Genomic DNA, 20922 nt, shown 5'->3' on the forward strand with positions numbered 1-20922 from the left:
TTAAGCGTACTCATAAAAGAAATGCAATTCACAATTTTTATTTATTAAAATGTATTTCAAAATGCTTTTGTCTAAGCCAGATTATATTTTTCTATGTAGGTTTACATTTCTACATTTTTACTGAATTTTACTGCAATGCTCTGCTGACTGACAAGGACTTTTAATTTGAATGAGAACGTTTGTCATTTCCTGTGCAGGCAGTAATTGGAGATATTTAAGAAATTTTCACTAATTTAGGTCAAGGTTTGTTTGTTTTTTGAGTTGAGTAGACGACTAGTAAAATCGTCAATTTTACACAAATCATCTGAGAACCCCTTACAAGACTAACTTAGTTTGCTAATAAATAATTAAATAGAGGGTGGTAATGTCTTCAAGTCTAGTCACAAGACACACGAATTCCCACAACATAAGCGATGCGTGATTTTGATCATCTTCTTTGCCAACAACATGATGCGCGTGCAAAAGAGGCAGAGAGAGGGGGGAGGGGGAGTTGGGGGTCGAAAGCTAAATATCACGTGTATTGTTGTTGCACAGTAAAAGCCATGTTGCTTAACAACTGTGTCAGACAAGAGGGAAAAGTTGTCGTTGTCTTTCGTAAGAGAACATCCCCCGCCTTCTGAATGAATATACACGAGCCCTGTTTTCCACGCCTTTAAAAAACAAGGAAAATACGCCAAGAAATACGAGATTTTCACCGGATGGGTGTTTGGTTTCTGCTCGTAACCAAAGAGGAAAACGGTCGTGATGAGCTATACATCTGATAAAATGCTTGCTGGAAACAGTATTGTCAGAGGTAGGCTCGTTTTTTTTTTTTATTGCGCTGAATCAGATGGCAGCATCGTAACATGTCGTTGTCAGGCAGATACGAAGTTGCTGCAGAAACGATGGATGTGTTATTTTCCTTTGCCATATTTTCCCTTCCTTTGAACTTCAGTCGAATGCATTCATGGCTGTTTTCATTTGTGTGCTCTTATTGCGTCCTGTGTTGCTTTGTTTTTCCATGCTGGTCAGGGTATTGTGATGCTGTACCCTCTCGTTCTTTGCCAAGAATAAATATGTTAGCATTGCATATACATTTTGTTGCAAAAAGACAATATTTGCACAGAAAGCCTCAATATATTCTCAATACTGAACCCTTCTAATGTTTTCGGTAAGGAATACAATGTTCTTTTCGTGTAATGTCAACATGATTTGTGACACTGAATATAACAAACAAAAATAATAGGCTATAAAAGCAAATTTACATTTTAAATAAAATTATTTTGCATAAAATGAACTATTTTTAATGTTCTATCTGTAATCCTATAGAGAAAGAACCTTTCAGCATGTTATGCAGCCCTAAATAGGTTTTTATAAATCATGTTTGACCCAGAAATATTTTATCAGGTCCCATGAATTCAATATGAATGTGATCACATATCAATATGATATCAATAGCTATGCGTGTGTACTCCTAAAAGTTGACAAAATTAACCTTTAGCAGATACACTACCATTCAAAAGTTTGGGTCAGTAAGATTTTAAATACACTCCTGGGCAAAAAAATGGGCCAAGCCCAAAATGGCTAAACACTAAGCTTTTAGTTGTCTTAACCACAAATTATTGGTCAGGAAATTAGCAACATTTAAAAAGCCATTGCTGTCTCACAAAAACATCAAAGACAGAATGAAGTTTCAGGCAGAATATGGGAAGTTGTGTGTGGAGTGATAAATCATAATGAAACATGAGTTGCATGGCAATGCTCCATAGCGGTATGGTGTCTTTGAAAATCTGGTGAGAAATATAATAAAAAATGCATCTCTACCACAGTGAAGCATTGTGTGGGGAGCCTTTTTAGCTGCTGGTGAGCTACTTCACTGTGAAAAGTCATTTACTGCTTTGGAGTACAGGACAATTTTGCAGAATGGCTTGCTTCCCACAAATGAAAAGTTGTTATCTAAAGAGGAATGATCAGATGTTATTTTTCAACAAGACAACGCTCCTACTCAAATTGCAAAGATAGCTAAGAAGTGGCTTGAGAACAAGTCCATCAGGCTCATGTTTTGGCCTGGTCAGAGTCCAGGTTTGAACCCTATAGTGAATATTTTGTCTCACATTAAACTCAAACGAACTGAGAGACATTTTTCAACTACTTATGAACTGTTTGAAGCCATAAACATTGAGTTGAACAACACAGAGGCTTCTTCCTGTAAAAAGCTGTCTGAAAGTTTACCCACACGGCTTAAACATTTTAAGAAAACAAAGGGGAAGCCTATTCCATGCCAAGTTACTTTATCTACATTAATTGTGCAATTCTTGGTAATTTCCTGACCAGTGATTTGTGATTAAAATGGATGACCATTAAAAGACCACTAAATATTTTGCCATTTTTGGCTTGGCCCTTTTTTTGCCCAGCAGTGTACATGCTGTTCTTTTAAACTTTCTGTTCATCATAAAATCCTGAAAAAAATGTACTGTGGTTTCCACCAAATTAAGCTGCACAACTGTTTCCAACATTAATAATATGAAAAGTTTCTTGAGCACTAAATCAGCATATAAGAAATGATTTCTGAAGGATCATGTGACACTGAAGACTGGAGTAATGACTGCTGAAAATCCAGCTTTGACATCACTGGAATAAATATTTCAAAAAATATTAAAATAGAAAATAGTTATTTTCAATTTTAATAAAATGTACTGTATTTTTTGATCAAATAAATTCAGCTTTGGTGAGCATAAGAGATTTCTATCAGAAACATTAAAAAATCTTACAGACCCCAAACTTTTGAATGGCAGTGTATACACATTTAATATCTTTCTTTTGGGAAACAGACCAAAATTACTCATGACTCACCATGCACTACACAGTTTTTTTTTTTTTGTCCAATCAAATTAGAGTATCCCATATCACAAGTAGTAAATTGTAATTCATGAGTAAAGCCTATTTTAAACAATAATAAAAAAAAGAGGGACTTCAGTACATCCTGCCCAGACTTTCTGTTTTAACAGGAAATATGTCAATACAAGTAAGAAAACTGTTATTACAATGATATATTTTATTGAGCAAATGCATTTGCCCTGTTTACACTAAGGTGATCTGCCGAGGTGAGGTGGCTTGGTACTGACAGATATGGAGGTGGGAAGTCTGCCTGTCGAGCTTTGGCGCCTCATCCTGGCGTACCTGCCTCTGCCAGATCTGGGTCGATGCTGTCTGGTGTGCAGAGCCTGGCGGGAACTCATTTTGAGCTTGGACAGCACACGTTGGCGGCAACTTTGTCTAGGATGCCCTGAATGTCGCCATCCAAATTGGCCCCGTCGCCCCCATCTGCCCCCGGTTTCCTGGAGAGAGGCTCTCCGTCAGCATGCTCTTGCCAGCCGAACATGGACCCAGAACGGCTCGGACCTCCACTCGTCTGCCTGCCTCCATCTTTTCCGCCGGAGGAAAGACCGCAGGATTTGGCATGTTGGCACTGTGGCAGGGGGCGGCTATGAGACTCTCAGGGGGGCACTGGCTGCGGCAGGGCCGTACGATAAGGTGGTGCTCCATGCGGGTGTATATGAAGAACAGGTGGAGGTGTCCCTCAAGGTGCCTGTGGAGATTGTTGGAATGGGCAAGTTGGGGGATGTGTCGTTATTGGTGAGCTTTGATCAACAGTGCCCGACGGCGAGACTGTGCAATCTGGTGTTCATGCCAGCGTGGTTTTCACCTGTGGTTTATAAGGTGAGCCTTGATACTTCCACAAGCATACACAGCCACATCAAAAGCATGCAAATTGTAACATCTGTGGATATTCATCTATAAAAAGTGACAACAGTTAGTCATACATCCATAAATGCTGAACACATTCTAGACCCTATTAAGTGGGGCTTCATCTTGGTGCCCCTAAAAATCTGATTGTCAGCATTCAAATCTGTAATTACTTCAGCCCTTTAAACATCAGTTATGGTGTTATCTATCTATCTATCCATCTATCCATCCATCTATCCATCCGTCTGTCTGTCTGTCTAATATTTCTCATCCATCCATCCATCCATCCAGTATTTCTCATCCATTCATCCATACATCCATCATCCATCCAATATTTTTCATCCATCCATCATCCATCCATCCATCCATCCAGTATTTCTCATCCATTCATCCATACATCCATCCATCATCCATCCAATATTTCTCATCCATCCATCCATCCATCCATCCAGTATTTCTCATCCATTCATCCATACATCCATCCATCATCCATCCAATATTTCTCATCCATCCATCCATCCATCCATCTATCCATCCATCTAATATTTCTCATCCATCCATCCATCATCCTTCCATCCAATATTTCTCATCCATCCATCCATCTAATATTTCTCATCCATCCATCCATCCATCCATCCATCTAATATTTCCCATCCATCCAATATTTCTCATCCATCCATCCATTTATCCATCCATCTAATATTTCTCATCCATCCATCATCCATCTAATATTTCCCATCCATCCATCCATCCATCCATCCATCCATCCAATATTTTCCATCCATCCATCCATCTATCCATCCATCCAATATTTCCCATCCATCCATCTAATATTTTTCATCCATCCATCCATCCATCTAATATTTTTCATCCATCCATCATCCATTTAATATTTCTCATCTATCCATTTATCCATCCTTATATTTCTCATGCATCTATCCATCCATCCATTTAATATCCATCCAATATTTCTCATCCATCCATCTATCCATCCATTCATCATCTCTCTAATATTCCTCATTCATTCATCCATCCATCATTCTTCCATCCAATATTTCTCATCCTTCCATCCATCCATCCATCCATCATCCATCCATCCATCCATCCATCATCCATCCACCCACCCACCCATCCACCCATCCATCCATCCATCCATACATCCATCTAATATTTCCCATCCGTCCATCTATTTTCCATCCATCCATCTAATTTTTCTCATCCATCCATCCATCCATCTAATATTTTCCATCATCCATCCATCCATCTTATATTTCTCATCTATCCATTTATCCATCCATCTTATATTTCTCATGCATCCGTCCATCCATCCATCTAATATCCATCCAATATTTCTCATCCATCCATCTATCCATCCATTCATCATCTCTCTAATATTCCTCATTCATTCATCCATCCATCCATCCATCCAATATTTCTCATCCTTCCATCCATCCATCCATCCATCCATCTAATATTTCCCATCCATCCATTTCCCATCCATCCATCTAATTTTTCTCATCCATCCATCCATCCATCCATCCATCCATCCAATATTTTCCATCATCCATCCATCCATCTAATATTTCTCATCCATCCATCTTATATTTCTTATGCATCTATCCATCTATCCATCTATTCATCTATCTAATATTTCTCATTCATCCATCCATCATCCTTCCATCCAATATTTCTCATTCATCCATCCATCCATCCATCTTTATATTTCTCATCTATCCATTTATCCATCCTTATATTTTTCATCTATCCATTTATCCATCCTTATATTTCTCATCCATCCATCCATCCCACTCTGTAACAGGCTTTACACAGAAAAACAGTCAGTTTTCCTATAGTGCTGTAATTACATCTTTTTTCTTGTTTCTTTCTAAGACGTCTTCTGGGCATGTCCAGTTGGACAACTGCAACTTTGAGGGCTGTCAGCTGCATATCCGGGGTCCAGGGACGTGTCAGGCTCGTTTCTGCTCTTTTGCCCAGGGCAGCTCTGCCCATTTTCTTGGAGTGGCCATCAGTTTAATGGACAGTTGTGAATTCTCAGGGGGCGATTCTGCCTCTGTCACTGTGGAAGGTGCTCCGGTTTCTGAACGCAACTGGGCCTTCAAACACCTGGTCGCCTTGGCCAAGACCTTCACCATGATGACTAGTAATGGGTCAGCTGAAATATCTAACCAGGGTGGAAAAGACAGCGTGGGTGCTGGTAGTCATGGAAACGCACCCTCTGAAGGAGTAAACACAATAAAGGATTGGAGTAAACAGGAAGTTGATTGGGAAACAAACTGGGCAAAACAGAAAGGTGGAGATAGTCTTCTTCCAGGTCAGGATGGTACAATGATTGAGGAGGATGGCATGGAAACATCAAGTGAGTCAAGTGAGGAAGATGATGAGCTAGATGGCGAGAAAAGCACAGGCTTAAAGCTTTCATATGACCAGCACGGACTAGCGCATCTCTCCAAAGCGGACATGCCCGATTCTTCTGCATTTCCTGCACTGTTGAGTCTGTCTGCAGAGCTGCAAAGAGATGCAGAGGCGCGGGAGTTGTCCGCATCGGTTCAAGGCTGCCTGCTTCGCCGCTGTCTGCTGCGGGATGGAAAAGGTGGTGTGCACCTGTGCAATCATGGTCAAGCTCGACTGGAGGCCAATGTGTTCAAGGGGCTCAACTATGCAGTGCGCTGCATCCAGAATGCCAAAGTGTGTAAAACGTGTATCTTTTATGCCCTTTAAAGCTGAAGTGTGTAATTTTGTCGACATTAAAATTCTTTCTCTAAGTTTAATGTGCAAATGTGCCTTTAGCTGGCTGATTACCCGTAAAATTATAAATATTGCAGCTCTGTGGCACGACATGTTTTATGGTGGGTTAAGATGTAAGGGTAGATATAATTGTATGTAATTGTAGATATATATATAAAATATATAATATAATAAAATATAAATTCTATTTTAAAAATATAAGTACAATGTAAAAACATGTATGTACACAGTAGTTAATCGGGGTTTAACGATACCCTTATGTCTATTCGATACATCTCACGATACAATATTATTGCGATACTCCAAGACATATGGTAAACAGTTAACAAAAAATGTACTGTTGATTTAAAATGCTAAATTTGATATTACATTGGGGGTTGAAATGAATATGCTTGGACTTGGTGCTGGTGACCCAAAGCACAGGATAATGGTGACACCAGAATAAAAATATTCATGATTCTGAAGCTGAAAATACAGAATTATTTTTAACGAATATTCTTGCACTCTGTCACTGACTAGATATATTTAAAATAATGTAGGTCACTTTTTACTGGTAACATAAGACCTTTGCCATTATCAGGACCCGCAAATATTCCCCCATTGCATTATTATACATTATATTCAACATTATATATTGTAGTTTAATGTAGTACTAAGACTAAAACTTTTTAAACTTGATTTTTTTTCTCACACAGTAATTTTCATTTTGGATGAACTGTACACAATACATATTGTTGCATTTTTGTATTGCGATATATTGTGACACGATATATTGTTAAACCCCTAGTAGTTACATTGTATCAAATGATCAATTTAAATGTTAGTACATAGTAGATAAATACACTTAATATAAGTGGGATCAGAATGTGATTACTGGACCTTCCGGTGAAAGCGACACACTTCTCTCTGGTCACGTAAGCAGGACTTCTCCAATCATTTCATCTTAAAGCCCACACCTGCAAGCTTATATGCATCTGCGTCTACATTCGGATGTACATCAATACAGAAGAAAAGATCTTTTGACACTTCCGCACATCTCAAAATGAATATCCATTTTCATACCGTACATTATAATGTGATGCCTTGTAGCGTTAACGTTAAAATAATTATTGGCTCATTGGTGTTGGCCAGAGATTTAATATCATTAACTCACACTTGCCAGTTGTGCCTGGATTTGCATAATTTAAAGTATTACATTTTGGCATGTAAAGTCTGGAATACACTACATGACTTTGCCCAGATTTTGCCCTGAATAGAGTCTGGAGAAGTCAATGCTAGTTGCCAAAAGTCAGAGCCGGTCTGCAGATATTGGGGAGTTGACAGATTTCATAGAAAATCATGCTGAGGTTCATGTTATTACAGTTGTGTAAGTTTGTTATGTTCGAAAAAACGTCTGGTAGTGTGTTCCAGCCTTATCCCATCCTACACAGTTTGTACTACAGATATGAATGATTTCTCAATTTGTGCAGGTTGTTGGGAAGCAGCAATCAGAATTACAGTTTTTACTTGGTGATGTTAAAATGGCAAAAAAAGCAACCGCTTAGAACACTCTAGCAAGCAACTGCATAGTAATACTTAGGAACCACTCAAAACACCTTAGTAGTGGCATAGCACCTTCCTGACAACTATCCATAACACCCTAGTGTCATGTCAGAGTCTTCTGCACAGGCAAGCACTTGCTACATTTTCTTAAGAAATGTCTTTTTTCATTCCATTTCATGCTTGTGAGAAGCACAATTGCAACCAGCAGATTTAATAATATCTGCAATCATAGAAAATATTTTATGACATTGCACTGTTTCTGATCATCTTCTCTCTTTTATCTTCTTTTCATGTTTTAGTTCTTTTTCACGAATCTCTCTCTCTCTCTCTTATACTGTCTCTCCTTTTTTCTGTTTAGATGGTGATGTTGCGTAATGAAGTGTGTGGGTGCAAGGCGTCTGGTGTGTTCCTGCGACTTTCTGCTCAAGGTCTTATTGCTGACAACAACATTCACTCTAATGGAGAAGCGGGACTAGACATCCGCAAAGGGGCTAATCCTATCATACTGGTACACATTTCTTTTAGTACACTTCAAAAAATTGCATTAGATTATAAGAGTTGGTTCAGATAATATCTCTTGAATTTTATTTACCTATCGCAACTAGTTTTTTTTTATACCTTAATCATAAATCTAACCTAATTTAGTGAGGTTTATGCTTTAAACATTTAATATTAATATATTAATAATAATATTAATAGTTTATGCTTTAAAGGGTTAGTTGACCCGAAAATGAAAATTCAGTCATTAATTACTCATCCTCATGTCGTTCTACACCCGTAAGACCTTCGATCATCTTTAGAACACAAATTAAGATATTTTTGATGAAATCCAATGGCTCAGTGAGGCCTGCATTACCAGCTAGATAATTATCACTTTCAATGCCCAGGAAGCTACTAAAGACATATTTAAAAGAGTTGATGTGAATACAGTGGTTCATCCTTAATATTATAAAGCGATGAAAATACTTTTTGTGTGCCAAAAAAAATAAAAAAAATAACGACTTTTCAACAATATCTAGTGATGGCTACTGATCTGTTGCAGGACAGTAGATGTGATTTTGTGGGACAATGCAGGACACGTAGGACAGATAAATTTACAATTATTACGCTATGTAAATATTGATTTACATTTGTTAGCAAACTTGGCATATGCGCCGATTAATGTTTCTGCCGGTGGGTGCCCACACTATAATGTTGCACTTATGGCAATATTAAATCCTGGAGAGAAGACAATTCTAGATTCACAGCTGCACATGCAGGAGGACAAAGATTGAGCACACACATGTGATATCTGAGCGAGAGCGCGCGTCCAGTTTTGTGCGAGAAGGGAATCCGCCTGTGAGTGGAGAGATTTGATGCGCTCTCGTGTTACAATAACATACAATGACATTTTTCATTATAATAACGCCAGAGAACCTGCATTAAATGAACTATTAACGTGAGAACAAAGTCGTGTCTGAACGTCGCAATTTTTTATTGGTTAAAACGAATGGAGAATGTCTCGTTTTTCCGTAGGTGCTCGACCATTTCCGTGGGTGGCGCTTGATCGCCGCCATTCGTTGGAGATATTTAACATCAGGATGGATGATTACATGCTTTAAATCATCAATTTGAGCAGCTCTTGAGGTGATCCAGTATGTGAGATGAAATCCTTGCTGGTGTAGTTGTGTTTACCGACTTTGATGAGGCCCGCTCTTATTCCATGATTATTCCACTCAGTTGTCATCAGCGGGAAAACCTCTCTCTATGATTGCGTTGGTTGGTTATTTTCACAGCTAGAATATGACGGCTGCACATATAGATTTTTAAATGCCAGTCACAGTTTTTATTATATTTCTTACTGTGGTATTGTAATTTCAGGGATGGAAAAAAATTAGACATAAATGAAATGTGGGACACTACTTAAGTCTTGCAGGACACTGGACAAAGCTCCCAATTTCGGGACTGTCCCGCAAAATGCGGGACGGGTGGTCACCCTAGTGATGGCCGATTTTTAAAACACTGCTTCGAAGCTTTATGAATCTTTTGTTTTGAATCAGTGATTCGGATCGCGTATCAAACTGTTAAAGAACTATTGAAATTTCGAAACACTTATGACGTAACGAAGCCTCATTTACTGAAATCATGTGACTTTGGCGCTCCGAACCACTTATTCAAAACAAAAGATTCGAAGCAGTGTTTTGAAATCGGCCATCACTAGATATTGTTGAAAAGTTATTCTTTTGTTTTTTTGGCGCACAAAAAGTCTTCTCGTTGCTTCTGGGCACTGAAAGTGTTAATTGTCTTGCTGGCAATGGAGGCCTCACAGAGCCATCGGATTTCATCAAAAATATCTTAATTTGTGGAAGATGAACGAAGGTCTTACGGTGTAGAATTAGTAATTAATTCTACATTAGTAATTAATGACATTAGTAATTAATGACATAATTTTCATTTTTGGGTGAACTAACCCTTTAAAGGTGCAGTGTGTAAATTTTAGTGGATATGGTGGCCAACACAGGACAGAGATGTTGTCGTCTGAGACAGCAGAGAGTAGCCAATCACTGCTCTGTAGAGCAGTTTGTCCGTTTAGGGCTAATGTAGAAATATGCTGGTGCAAAATGGAGACTTAACATGTAAAGGGACCCACGGTGTATGTACCTGTAGATAGAAATGGCTCATTGTAAGGTAATAAAAACATAACAGTTCATTATGTAAGGTCTTTATACACCACTGAAAACACAGTTATGTATATTATATTGCATTTGTCAATAGATCCTCCTAAAATTTACACATTGCACCTTTAAATAAATACATTTGTTTTAAGGGAGTCTGTGTATATGTAATGAAAAACAAGTCAAAAAATATTCTGAATAAAAACATTTTGTGTAGTGTAATCAAATTAGAACTAGTGCAGTGGAAAGAAGTCTAGAAGATATATTGTCATTTCTACTATCCCATATAATTTTCTGTGTATATACTGTTTTTTCTTTCCTTTTCTCTTTTCCTGGCTGCAGTGTAATAGAATCCACAGTGGTTTGCGTTCCGGGATTGTTGTCTTGGGCAACGGGAGAGGTTCCATTCGCAGCAACCAGATCTACGGCAACAAGGAAGCTGGCGTGTATATTCTCTTTAATGGCAATCCTGTTGTCAGGTATGCAGTGCAGGCCAGGGGTCTTTGTGTTTTAATGCAAATCAAGTTGGATAACAAGAACCATTTGTTTGTTATCATGAAACTAATAAGACTAAAGATCTGATTTCTGTTTCTTTCTCTTTTCATGATAGTGGAAATCACATTTTCCAGGGTCTTGCAGCAGGCGTTGCTGTCAATGAGAACGGAAGAGGACTGATCACTGGTCCGTTTGACCGCAGTACCATTTTCCATTTAAATAGTTTATAGGTGCTTCAAGCACTGTAGACCTTGCCCTATTCAACTGTTTCCTCCTGCTCTTAAAACAGCTAAATCAATTCTAACTGCTGCTTTACTTCTCTCGTCTTTGATAGATAATGTTATTAGGCAGAATCAGTGGGGTGGTGCTGACATCCGTCGAGGAGGTGACCCTGTCCTGCGCAATAACTTCATCTGTTATGGCTACTCGGACGGAGTGGTGGTGGGAGAGAGAGGGAGGGGTGTCATTGAAGGCAACCACATATACGGTGTGAATATTTCAGCTTTTTGCGTTTAAAGCATTTGGCAGATGTTATCCAGAATTTGTTCATTCTGTTGCAAATATGTGTGATTGAGTGCCATGCAACACAAAAATTGTGTGCCCTAACACAAAGGCTGCATCCGAAATCGCATACTTTCCTACTATATAGTAGGCGTAAAACAGTATATAAAGAAGTATGCTCAAATTCACAGTACTCTAAAAGAGTAGGCAAAAAGTACCAGGATGACCTACTACTTCCGGCGAGATTCTGAAATGTGCATACGATGGACACTTTACTATCCCATGAGGCTGCGAGAGAGGATTTATGAAAGACAGTGAAGCAATGAAACTGACGCTGGTAGGTCACATGATAATGATTGCATGACGAATGTATTAAGTCTGGATTACATTCATACTACACACATTTATTCTATATAGAATGTACTTTTTCAGTGGTCGTGAAGTAATTACTTATTCAAAATAAGTACCTACTCCACAGAGTATGCAATTTTGGACGCAGCCCGAGACCAACTGATTTTAAAATGATTTTGTTGCAGATTACGACAAAACAAAATCGTCACTTTCTGGGAATTTGGCGCAAAATATCTGTAATATAAATGGTAGTTTCTGCAATCAGGAAAGCCACTGTGGTTCTTTTTTCCTACATCATAAATGACTCTCATCTAAGAGCACACAGACAAAACGCAATAAACATTGTCGTCTTATCTTGCGTTCGGATGCCTGATGTTAATCATGTGAGACACTTCTTGGAGGCCATACCAATACCAAATTATTCTGATGACAAGCTTTGGCTCAGGCTTTTCAGAACGACCAAACCAACATTTGAGATGCTGTCCAATGAAATTGGTCCGCTGGTTATTCCAGTTATCCAATCACATCCTTTGTTGAGGCAAAGTTATGTGAGTTTTTTTTGCTGCGCATTGAGGGATTTATTCTGTAAATGTGTTTCCATCGTAGTTTATCTGCATGTCTTCTTATCGAATAAAAAAATGTATCCGCCTTAATTGAGCAAATGTTTTTTTTATGCGCATTTTAGAAGTTAAGCGCATCTTGCATTTTTTTTAATGTGATATCCCAAAATGCGCCTAAAAATAGGTGGATGGATACATAGCTATTGCAATGTTAAAGTCAGAAAAGAAAAAAAAATCAGTTATTTTTTTTGGACATGACATTATTATTTACATTATTACATTACATACATTATTTAAAGAATTAATGTGATATTGTTTTATTCTTTCATTCTATTTAGAAGACTAATATCAACTGATATCCCTGGTGTTTTGTAGGCAACAGAGGCTGTGGGGTATGGGTTATGTCATCTAGTCTACCTCAGCTCATTGGAAACCATATTATCCATAACCGCATGTATGGGCTGGCTGTTTTCTGCCGGAAGGACACTGAGTCTGCAGTGAGCCGAGAGGGCTATCGCTCTTTACAGGACAGAGAGAGAGGAGTCGGGGTTGGAGAGAGGGACAGAGGAGGGCCGGAGAACTTCAATGAGGAAGGAGAACTGATGGCATGGGAAAGTGATATCGATAGCGAAGATGAGCGCTTTTCCACTCGACGGCCAATCACAGTTGCCCTAGTGGAAAACAACTGCATTAGCCACAACGGAGGTTAGTTGCTGTTAAATATGATGTCTCTTTTACCTCATCTGGGATATTCAAATTACACAGCTACTTTTAGATGTTGTGTTTTAATTTTGCTGCTAATTTGAACACATGCAGTTTGAATATACCATGAGTGGTCTGTCACTATTGACCAATAAAACATGGTCACGATTTAACTAAATTAAATCAAGGAAACTAATAAAAAATTAAAACTTGGTCACAAATTAATAAATTGTGAGAAAGAATTATTAATTTGTGGCCTCATTATTATTATTATTATTTATTTATTTTGGCATGTGACCATTTAACTGTTTAATAATACAAACCCCATTTCTGGAAACGCTGGGACATTTTGTAAAATGCAATAAAATCAAGAATCTGTGATTTGTTAATTCTCTTGAACCTCTATTTAACTGACAAAAGTACAAAGAATAGATTTCCAATGTTTTCACTGAACAACTTTATTGTATTTTATAAGTATAAACAAATTTAGATTTTTGATGGCTGCAACACAAGTCCAAAAAAGAGCTGTGTTTATCACTGTGTCACATCACCTTTCCTTTTAATTACAATTTTTAATCATTTGGAAATTGAGGATACTAATTGTTGCAGTTTTGCAAGTGGAATTTTTACCCAATCTCGCCTGGTACAAGACATCTGCACAACAGTCTGTGGTCATCGTTGTCTGATTCTCCTTTTCATGATGGGCCATACATTTTCAATAAGAGTCAGATCTGGACTGCAGGCAGGCAGTCAGGCACATCCACTCTACGGTGTAGAGTGTCTAGGAACCACTCTGATGTATCAATGCAGAATGAGGCCTAGCTTTGTCTTGCTATCCAGGAAAGATGTCATCTTGATGGCAGTTTATGTCTCTGTACAATTCAAATATATGCCTCCATGTCAATGGTACCTTCACACAAATGCTAGTCACCCATGCCATTTGCACTGATGCACCTCCATACCATGACAGATGTTTTTTTTTGCACCTGTTGCTAATGAAAGTCTGTATGGTCGTTTTTGTCTTTGGGACTGAGAACTCAATGTCCATTTTTTCCAAAAACAAGCTGAAACATTGACTCATCTGACCACAGCTCACATTCTACTGTCTTTTAGACCATCTGAGATGAGCTCGGGCCCAGAGAACTCACTGGCATCTCTGCATAGAACAGATGTGTAGCTTTCTCCTTGTGTAACAGAGATTTGAGTTGCATTTCTTGATGCAGCAGCAGACTGTTAAGTGACAACTGTTTTCCAAAGTACTCCCGAGTCCATGTGGCTATATTATAGCATGACGGTTTCTAATGCAATGCCATTTGAGGGCTCAAAGGTCACGCACATTCAACTGAGGTGTCGTACTTTGCCCTATACAGACTGAGATTTCTCTTGACTCCCTGAATCTTTTTACAATATTATGTATGGTAGATGGTGAAAGACATAAATTCTTTGCAATCTTGCATTGAGAAATGTGATTTTTGAATTGTTTGACAATTCTCTCATGACATTTGGCACAAAGTGGTGAGCCATGACCCAACTTTTCTTGCAAAGACTGAGAAGCTCTTTTACACCCAAACATGATACCCTCACCTATTACCAATTCACCTGCTAATTGTGGACTGTTTAAAAACTGTTTAACTGGGATATTATATAATCTTTTCACTTTTATTTTGCTTCTGTCCCAACTTTTTTGGAGTGTTGCAGCCATCAAAATTAAAATTTGTTTATATTCACAAAATACAATTATATTGGTCAGTGAATCATTGGAAACCTTTTCTTTGTACTTTTGTCAGTTAAAAAAAAGGTTCAAGAGAATTAACAAATCACAGATTGTGGTTTTTATTGCGTTTTACAAATTGTCCCAATTTTTCTGGAAATGGGGTTTGTATTTTAAATGTTAATTTTAAACTCTAGGGCTGATAATGTTTCATTCTGCTTTCTGAAGTCTAGTTGAAAATCGTAACATAAATCACATTTATTTTATTCTTTCAACTTAAGTTTCTGCAGAGTTTTTCCTTGCCACTTTCACCTTTCAGGACCACCTTTGTGAGGCAATATTCTCTGTAAAGCTGCTTTGGAATGATTATTGTGGAAAGTGTTATTCAAATATATTTAAATTTGAAAATGTTTCTTTAGGTACTTTTATACACAACTCTAATAGTGAATAAAAAAAAAAATTTTTGTTAACTTAAGTCAACATGAAAACATGTTGTTTTTACAATTTCATGCTAAATAGTCATGCTTTGTCTTTTTATATGAAAATATATAGTTGCCTACTTGCCTTTATATTTTAGTAATGGGGTCCTGCATAAGGGGATCAGGTCAAGTTAATTTATTTGTAGCGTTTTTCATAATAAACATTGTTTCAAAGCAGCTTTACAGAGTATCATGATGTTAATGTTTATAATATGTTAATATCTTCATGACGTATAGTCACATTTAGCAGATTACAACTGGACGATAATATAGTTACAATTTGCTATAGTATACACGCAATCAAGCAATTGAGATTAGCTATATAATATTTATTGCTCTATGTGAGTGTACTGTATGCAGAAAAAGTTGAACATAATTATATAACCAACTTTATATAAAGATCTGGGCAATAATGTAGTTACATTTTGCAATGTAATATAAAGATCAGGAAATGAGATTTGCTAGTATATATCGCTTTACACGAGTATACCATATGCATAAATTATAATATATATCCAACTTTATATTGTGCTGTGGGATTATACAGTTTACAATTTTGAAACAATATAAACAACCACGCAGCTGAGATTTACTATATAGAATGTAATATATCATCAGATCTGGCTGCTCTTTTGCTATCAAAAAGCTCTAAAACCCCTAGTCAGCTTCACCTGAGAATCCCTGTCATGCATGTTCAGATTACATTGACATCTCACCCACTTCTCTTTGTCTCTCCAGCTGTCGGAGTGTATGTGAAGAGCAGTGAGCCTCTGAATGTGGTGGCCAACATGGTGAACAATAACAGAGGAGCTGGCATGTCTATCATTCAGAGCGCTCAGCTGACACGTTTAGTTGGAAACTGTGTCCTCTGTAATGGCTGGACAGGAGTGGCCGTGGACAGAGAGAGTCGAGTAGAGCTGTGCGGCAATGGGGTTTATGGCAATGGCTGTCACGGTGTCTGCTTCCGAGGCGATGGGCTGATTGTGGAAAACGATGTGGTCGGAAATAATTCTGTTGGAATACGAGTGATGGACAATGCAGATGTTAAAGTGAGTTTGCTTCAATCTCTCTGTCACATGGTTGAGAAAGTCTTCACAGGCAATATACAGAGGTAGATGGTGTTTGCATCACAACCTGTCTACTAATATTAGAGAACAACAGATATTGTTTTTTAATGGCCAGTATTGATACTGATTATTTTTGTATAAGAATCCACAAAATAAACTCTTTTCTGAATTTTTAATAGTTGTATTTCTACTTTTTGACAATAATAATAAAATTAAAATAATTATTAGACTACAAAAAATGGATGGAATATTTATATGGTTATCACTAAAGCCTGCATTCATACAAAAGCATTGGCTGTGTAGCAAATCCATAGATTTCAGACACTGTCCATGTACTGTTTGATCTGCAGTCCTGAAAAGGTTCTTGCTATCAGATGCTGACATTTGATGTCTGTTCTGCAGGTGTTGCGGAATCGCGTTCAGGCGTTGCGAGGTTATGGGATTTCCGTGAAGGAGCGGGTCCGAGGTGTGGTTCAGGAAAACCTGGTTTATCAGGGCCACCCTACGAGTACTAAAACCCCCATACGGACAAACACACAGAACATGGAGTGTGTTGTACTTAACAACTCTCTGCTTAGACCCAGGTTAGACACACTCACATGTCTCAGATACAAAACTCTGTATATGTAAGTAATAGGCCAGTTTCACATCTACAATATATATCATAATATATAATGATGCTCCAAAAATAAACTTTCTACTCCATTTTGTTGTTTAAATATAAACATTTAAATGGTGGCTGTAATAACTTGTTTTCATGACCGATTTATTCAAACAAACATTAAGTAATGAAGACGAAGATAACAGTTTAAGTAAAAATATAAGGAGTATGTAACGTAGTAGTGCATATATTGAGCAAAATGCTCCTCTCTAGCTGACAAATGAGCTATGGACATTCAATGGATTTCCTGAGGTAAATGTAACATTGTTTACAAGCTCTTCTATTGACATCTTTACAGGAGCTGTAACTAATAGTAGAGAGGAAGAGATGATCGGTTCAACTGAGGTGGCTACAGTGATATCTGTCACACATTAAAAGAGTTAAAATGACATTTGTTGAATTTTATTATAAAATTGAGAGAATTTGAAAGCTTAGACTAATTAGTGGACGGTAGGTGTGCTACAAGTAATGTTTAATGAAGTTTTGTTCACGCATCAACTAAAAATAGCATAGACTAAAATATCTTGGTTCATCAAAATGATCAACCCAGTCCTATAGTGTTTAGCCCTACACGTTTACCTGTTGTATCTTGTACCGTAGGAGAAGCGCCAATTAAATATAACCATTTCAGTCAATGATTTTGGCCCTTTGTCTCAGCCAAAGCTGAAAATTAATTTAATGTTTGCTGAAAATTCTATGCATCACTAATGATATGTGGCATAATATTTTTGACCTATACAACTCTTTCTGTCGTAGGTCACAAGCCCTTTGGGCCCTGGAAAATCCACCTCCTCGTCCCCACAATAGTAACCCCTCTAGTGTCACCCCTGCCACACTCCCTGCTCACCTTGCCATCACCATGACGAACAGAATTACTGCCTCTGTAGAAAGCGGTTGCCATAACAATGGCAGCATCTTTTGCTCGATTTTATGAGGTATATAATTCCTGGCTTTAAAGGGTTAGTTTACCCAAAAATGAAAATTCTGTCATTAATTACACACCTGTAAGACCTTCGTTCATCTTCGGAACACAAATTAAGATATTTTTGATGAAATCTGAGCGGTATATGACTCTTCCATAGACAGCAGTATAATCAACACTTTCAAGGTCCAGAAAGGTACTAAAGACATCGTTAAAACTGTCGACGTGACTGAAGTGGTTCAACCTTAATGTTATGAAGCAACGAGAATACTTTTTGTGCACAAAAATAAAGACTTTATTCAACAATATCTTCTCGTCTCATTCTTATATGTTGTTTACGTCCAGCGCTTCCAGGTTCTAAGTCAGAACGCCGACTCATTACTGGCCGGCTCCTGCGTCAGCATCACACGCATGCGTTGTGCTGCTCACGTGTACAGCTTTGGCCAATACTGAGCTGGCATTCGGACGTAAACACGGAAGCCTTCACTGTGCTTACTGCATCACCTGCGTAAGGTTAATGACAGGGAAGTAAAGAGATTGTTGAATAAAGTCGTTATTTTTGTTTTGTTTTTGTGCACAGAAAGTATTCTCGTCGCTTCATTAAAATTAAGGTTGAACCACTGCAGTCACGTCGACTGTTTTAACAATGTCTTCAGTACCTTTCTGGACCTTGAAAGTGCTGATTATATTGCTGTCTATGGACGAGTCATATACCTCTTGGATTTCTTCAAAAATATCTTAATTTGTGTTCCGAAGATGAACGAAGGTCTTACGGGTGTGGAACGACATGAGGGTGAGTAATTAATGACAGAATTTTCATTTTTGGTTGAACTAACCCTTTAAAGCTCAACAATGGATCAGATGGAAATTCCTAATTTTCCCCTCAACATGAAGAAGAATATAGAGGAGGTAAAGGCACTGCTTCAACATTCTGGGTTGGAGGATGGATAATTGGATTAAGCCTCAACCATTTGACATTCAAATCTAAAAGCACTTTTTTACATGATTAAACAATGGTAGCTAATTTAGTAGTCTGATAATCAAACTATAAAGGATCAAGACCACTTTTTTGATCTGCTTGGATCTGAAATTAGTCACTTCACTCTCTTGAAATGGAAGTGAAGCTGTTCTGCGATCAGTGTTTACGAGCAACTTACTGGAACACTTACTAATTCTGATTGGCTAGCAATCCAGCTGAAACCTGCCACCCCATCCAATACAGAACACATTTGTGTTGGAAAGCTCTGATTTTTTTTTTTTTTTTTTCCTGAGACAAAACTAAGAATTGCTGGAAACAAATCAAGATAGCAAAACATTTTTATTAAAAAGAAATCCTACATGATTCAGTAAGACACAATTTTATTGTCCAGTGAACCTACAGCCTGTTATTATTTCAGCCATTCACACAAAGTCAGGAGGGAGAAAGAGACACAAGGGGAAGTAGAAGAGAGAGACATGTCACGTGGCTTTCCCTCTCTCTTCCCAAAAGACCAGAACCAGCGCTGAAAATAGAAGATAAACAGTTTCAGTGCACCTTGGGAATTGTAGTACTGCTGGCTTCTGCTGAGATTCTTTAATGGACAAAAACAAATATGCACGTACTGGGTACTGAGATGCAGCTAGTCAAGTGGCAATATTTAACTTTCCTATTAAAACCCTCCAGTTTTATGTACCTGTGCACATTACTGAAGGGTATAGTTCTCGCCTGACCTGGCAAACCTTGGAGAATTTGCAAGAACTTAGGAGAGAGAATTTAAAGATCTTAAATGTGATTTTACAGGCACTGATTCAATATGCCTATCAATGAAACATTCATTTTGAAATTAATAGCAGTGAAGAGTTTTACTAAATATTGGGATATGCAAAAACTGCTATGAGAGCTGTTTTACTATTTTGGAGACTGTAAGCAAGATTATCTTATGTTGCTCTGTAGCTCCAGCTAAACAGTAGAATTATATAAAAACCCTTTTGAGATATTATGTCAGAAACCTTGTATGAAAATAACAAGAGACTAAGGATGAATTGTAATTTAAAGGCATAGTCCACCCAAAAAGGAAAATTGACACAAAAGAAGATATTCTGAATAATGCTGGTAAGAAAAAAAGTTGTTCCCAACTTACCAATGATTTCCATACTATAGACAAAAAAAAGACTATGGGAGTCAATAGAAAACAAAATATCTTCTTTTGTTCTACAGCAGAACCAATGTCATACCCTCATGTTGTTCTAAACCTGTGAGCAAATTACAATTTTCATTTGTGGATGGACTATCTATCCTTTTAAATCAATCTTTAGGTAGTTCTCCTAATGTAGTCAAAGGGCTTGAAACTGGGTTGTTGTTTTTTTTTTTTTCCCCAGGAGACCACAGCTATGTTCGGAATGGAATACTAGTTTACTATTTATTAAACTGCACAGTATATACTGTACATAAAACAGGTTTTATTCTCAATATAAATGTCACATGACCTTGTTGCTTGTAAGTGGCTTGCAGTCGTCCACTTTGGAAACTGAAGGTTATTTTGCCATTTAAAAAAAGAAAAAATGAAAATGTAAAAATGTCAACCTTTGGCAGTCTGAACAAATAATGACGACAGTGTTTTAGCAGTTCATTCATTGTACTGGAAATGGAAGTATACTTCATGGCCCTTGCATTGCTTGTAAAACGTGGTAGATGATTGGGTATCCTGAACCTTTGCACACTGTGTACAGTATACATGCTGCAGGAATAGTATGGAAGTATGTCATTTCAAACATAGCCTAGAACTAAAATAAGGGGTCTTGTAAT

The 20922-nt window shown here is 37.7% G+C and overlaps 1 protein-coding gene across 1 annotated transcript; it reads left to right on the plus strand.

Annotated features, from left to right (window-relative positions):
* Positions 1 to 468: 468 nt before the first annotated feature.
* fbxo10 (F-box protein 10) lies at positions 469 to 18283 on the plus strand. Its single transcript, XM_051908348.1, has 11 exons — positions 469 to 793; positions 3071 to 3699; positions 5617 to 6432; positions 8393 to 8542; positions 11031 to 11167; positions 11299 to 11369; positions 11518 to 11670; positions 12971 to 13300; positions 16226 to 16536; positions 16957 to 17138; positions 17972 to 18283. The coding sequence occupies exons 2-11, from the start codon at positions 3109 to 3111 to the stop codon at positions 18147 to 18149; spliced, it is 2919 nt and encodes a 972-aa protein (XP_051764308.1). The 5' UTR covers positions 469 to 793; positions 3071 to 3108; the 3' UTR covers positions 18150 to 18283.
* The last annotated feature ends 2639 nt before the right edge of the window (positions 18284 to 20922 follow it).

This window comes from Ctenopharyngodon idella, chromosome 1 (assembly GCF_019924925.1).
Source record: "Ctenopharyngodon idella isolate HZGC_01 chromosome 1, HZGC01, whole genome shotgun sequence".
Taxonomy (NCBI): domain Eukaryota; kingdom Metazoa; phylum Chordata; class Actinopteri; order Cypriniformes; family Xenocyprididae; genus Ctenopharyngodon; species Ctenopharyngodon idella.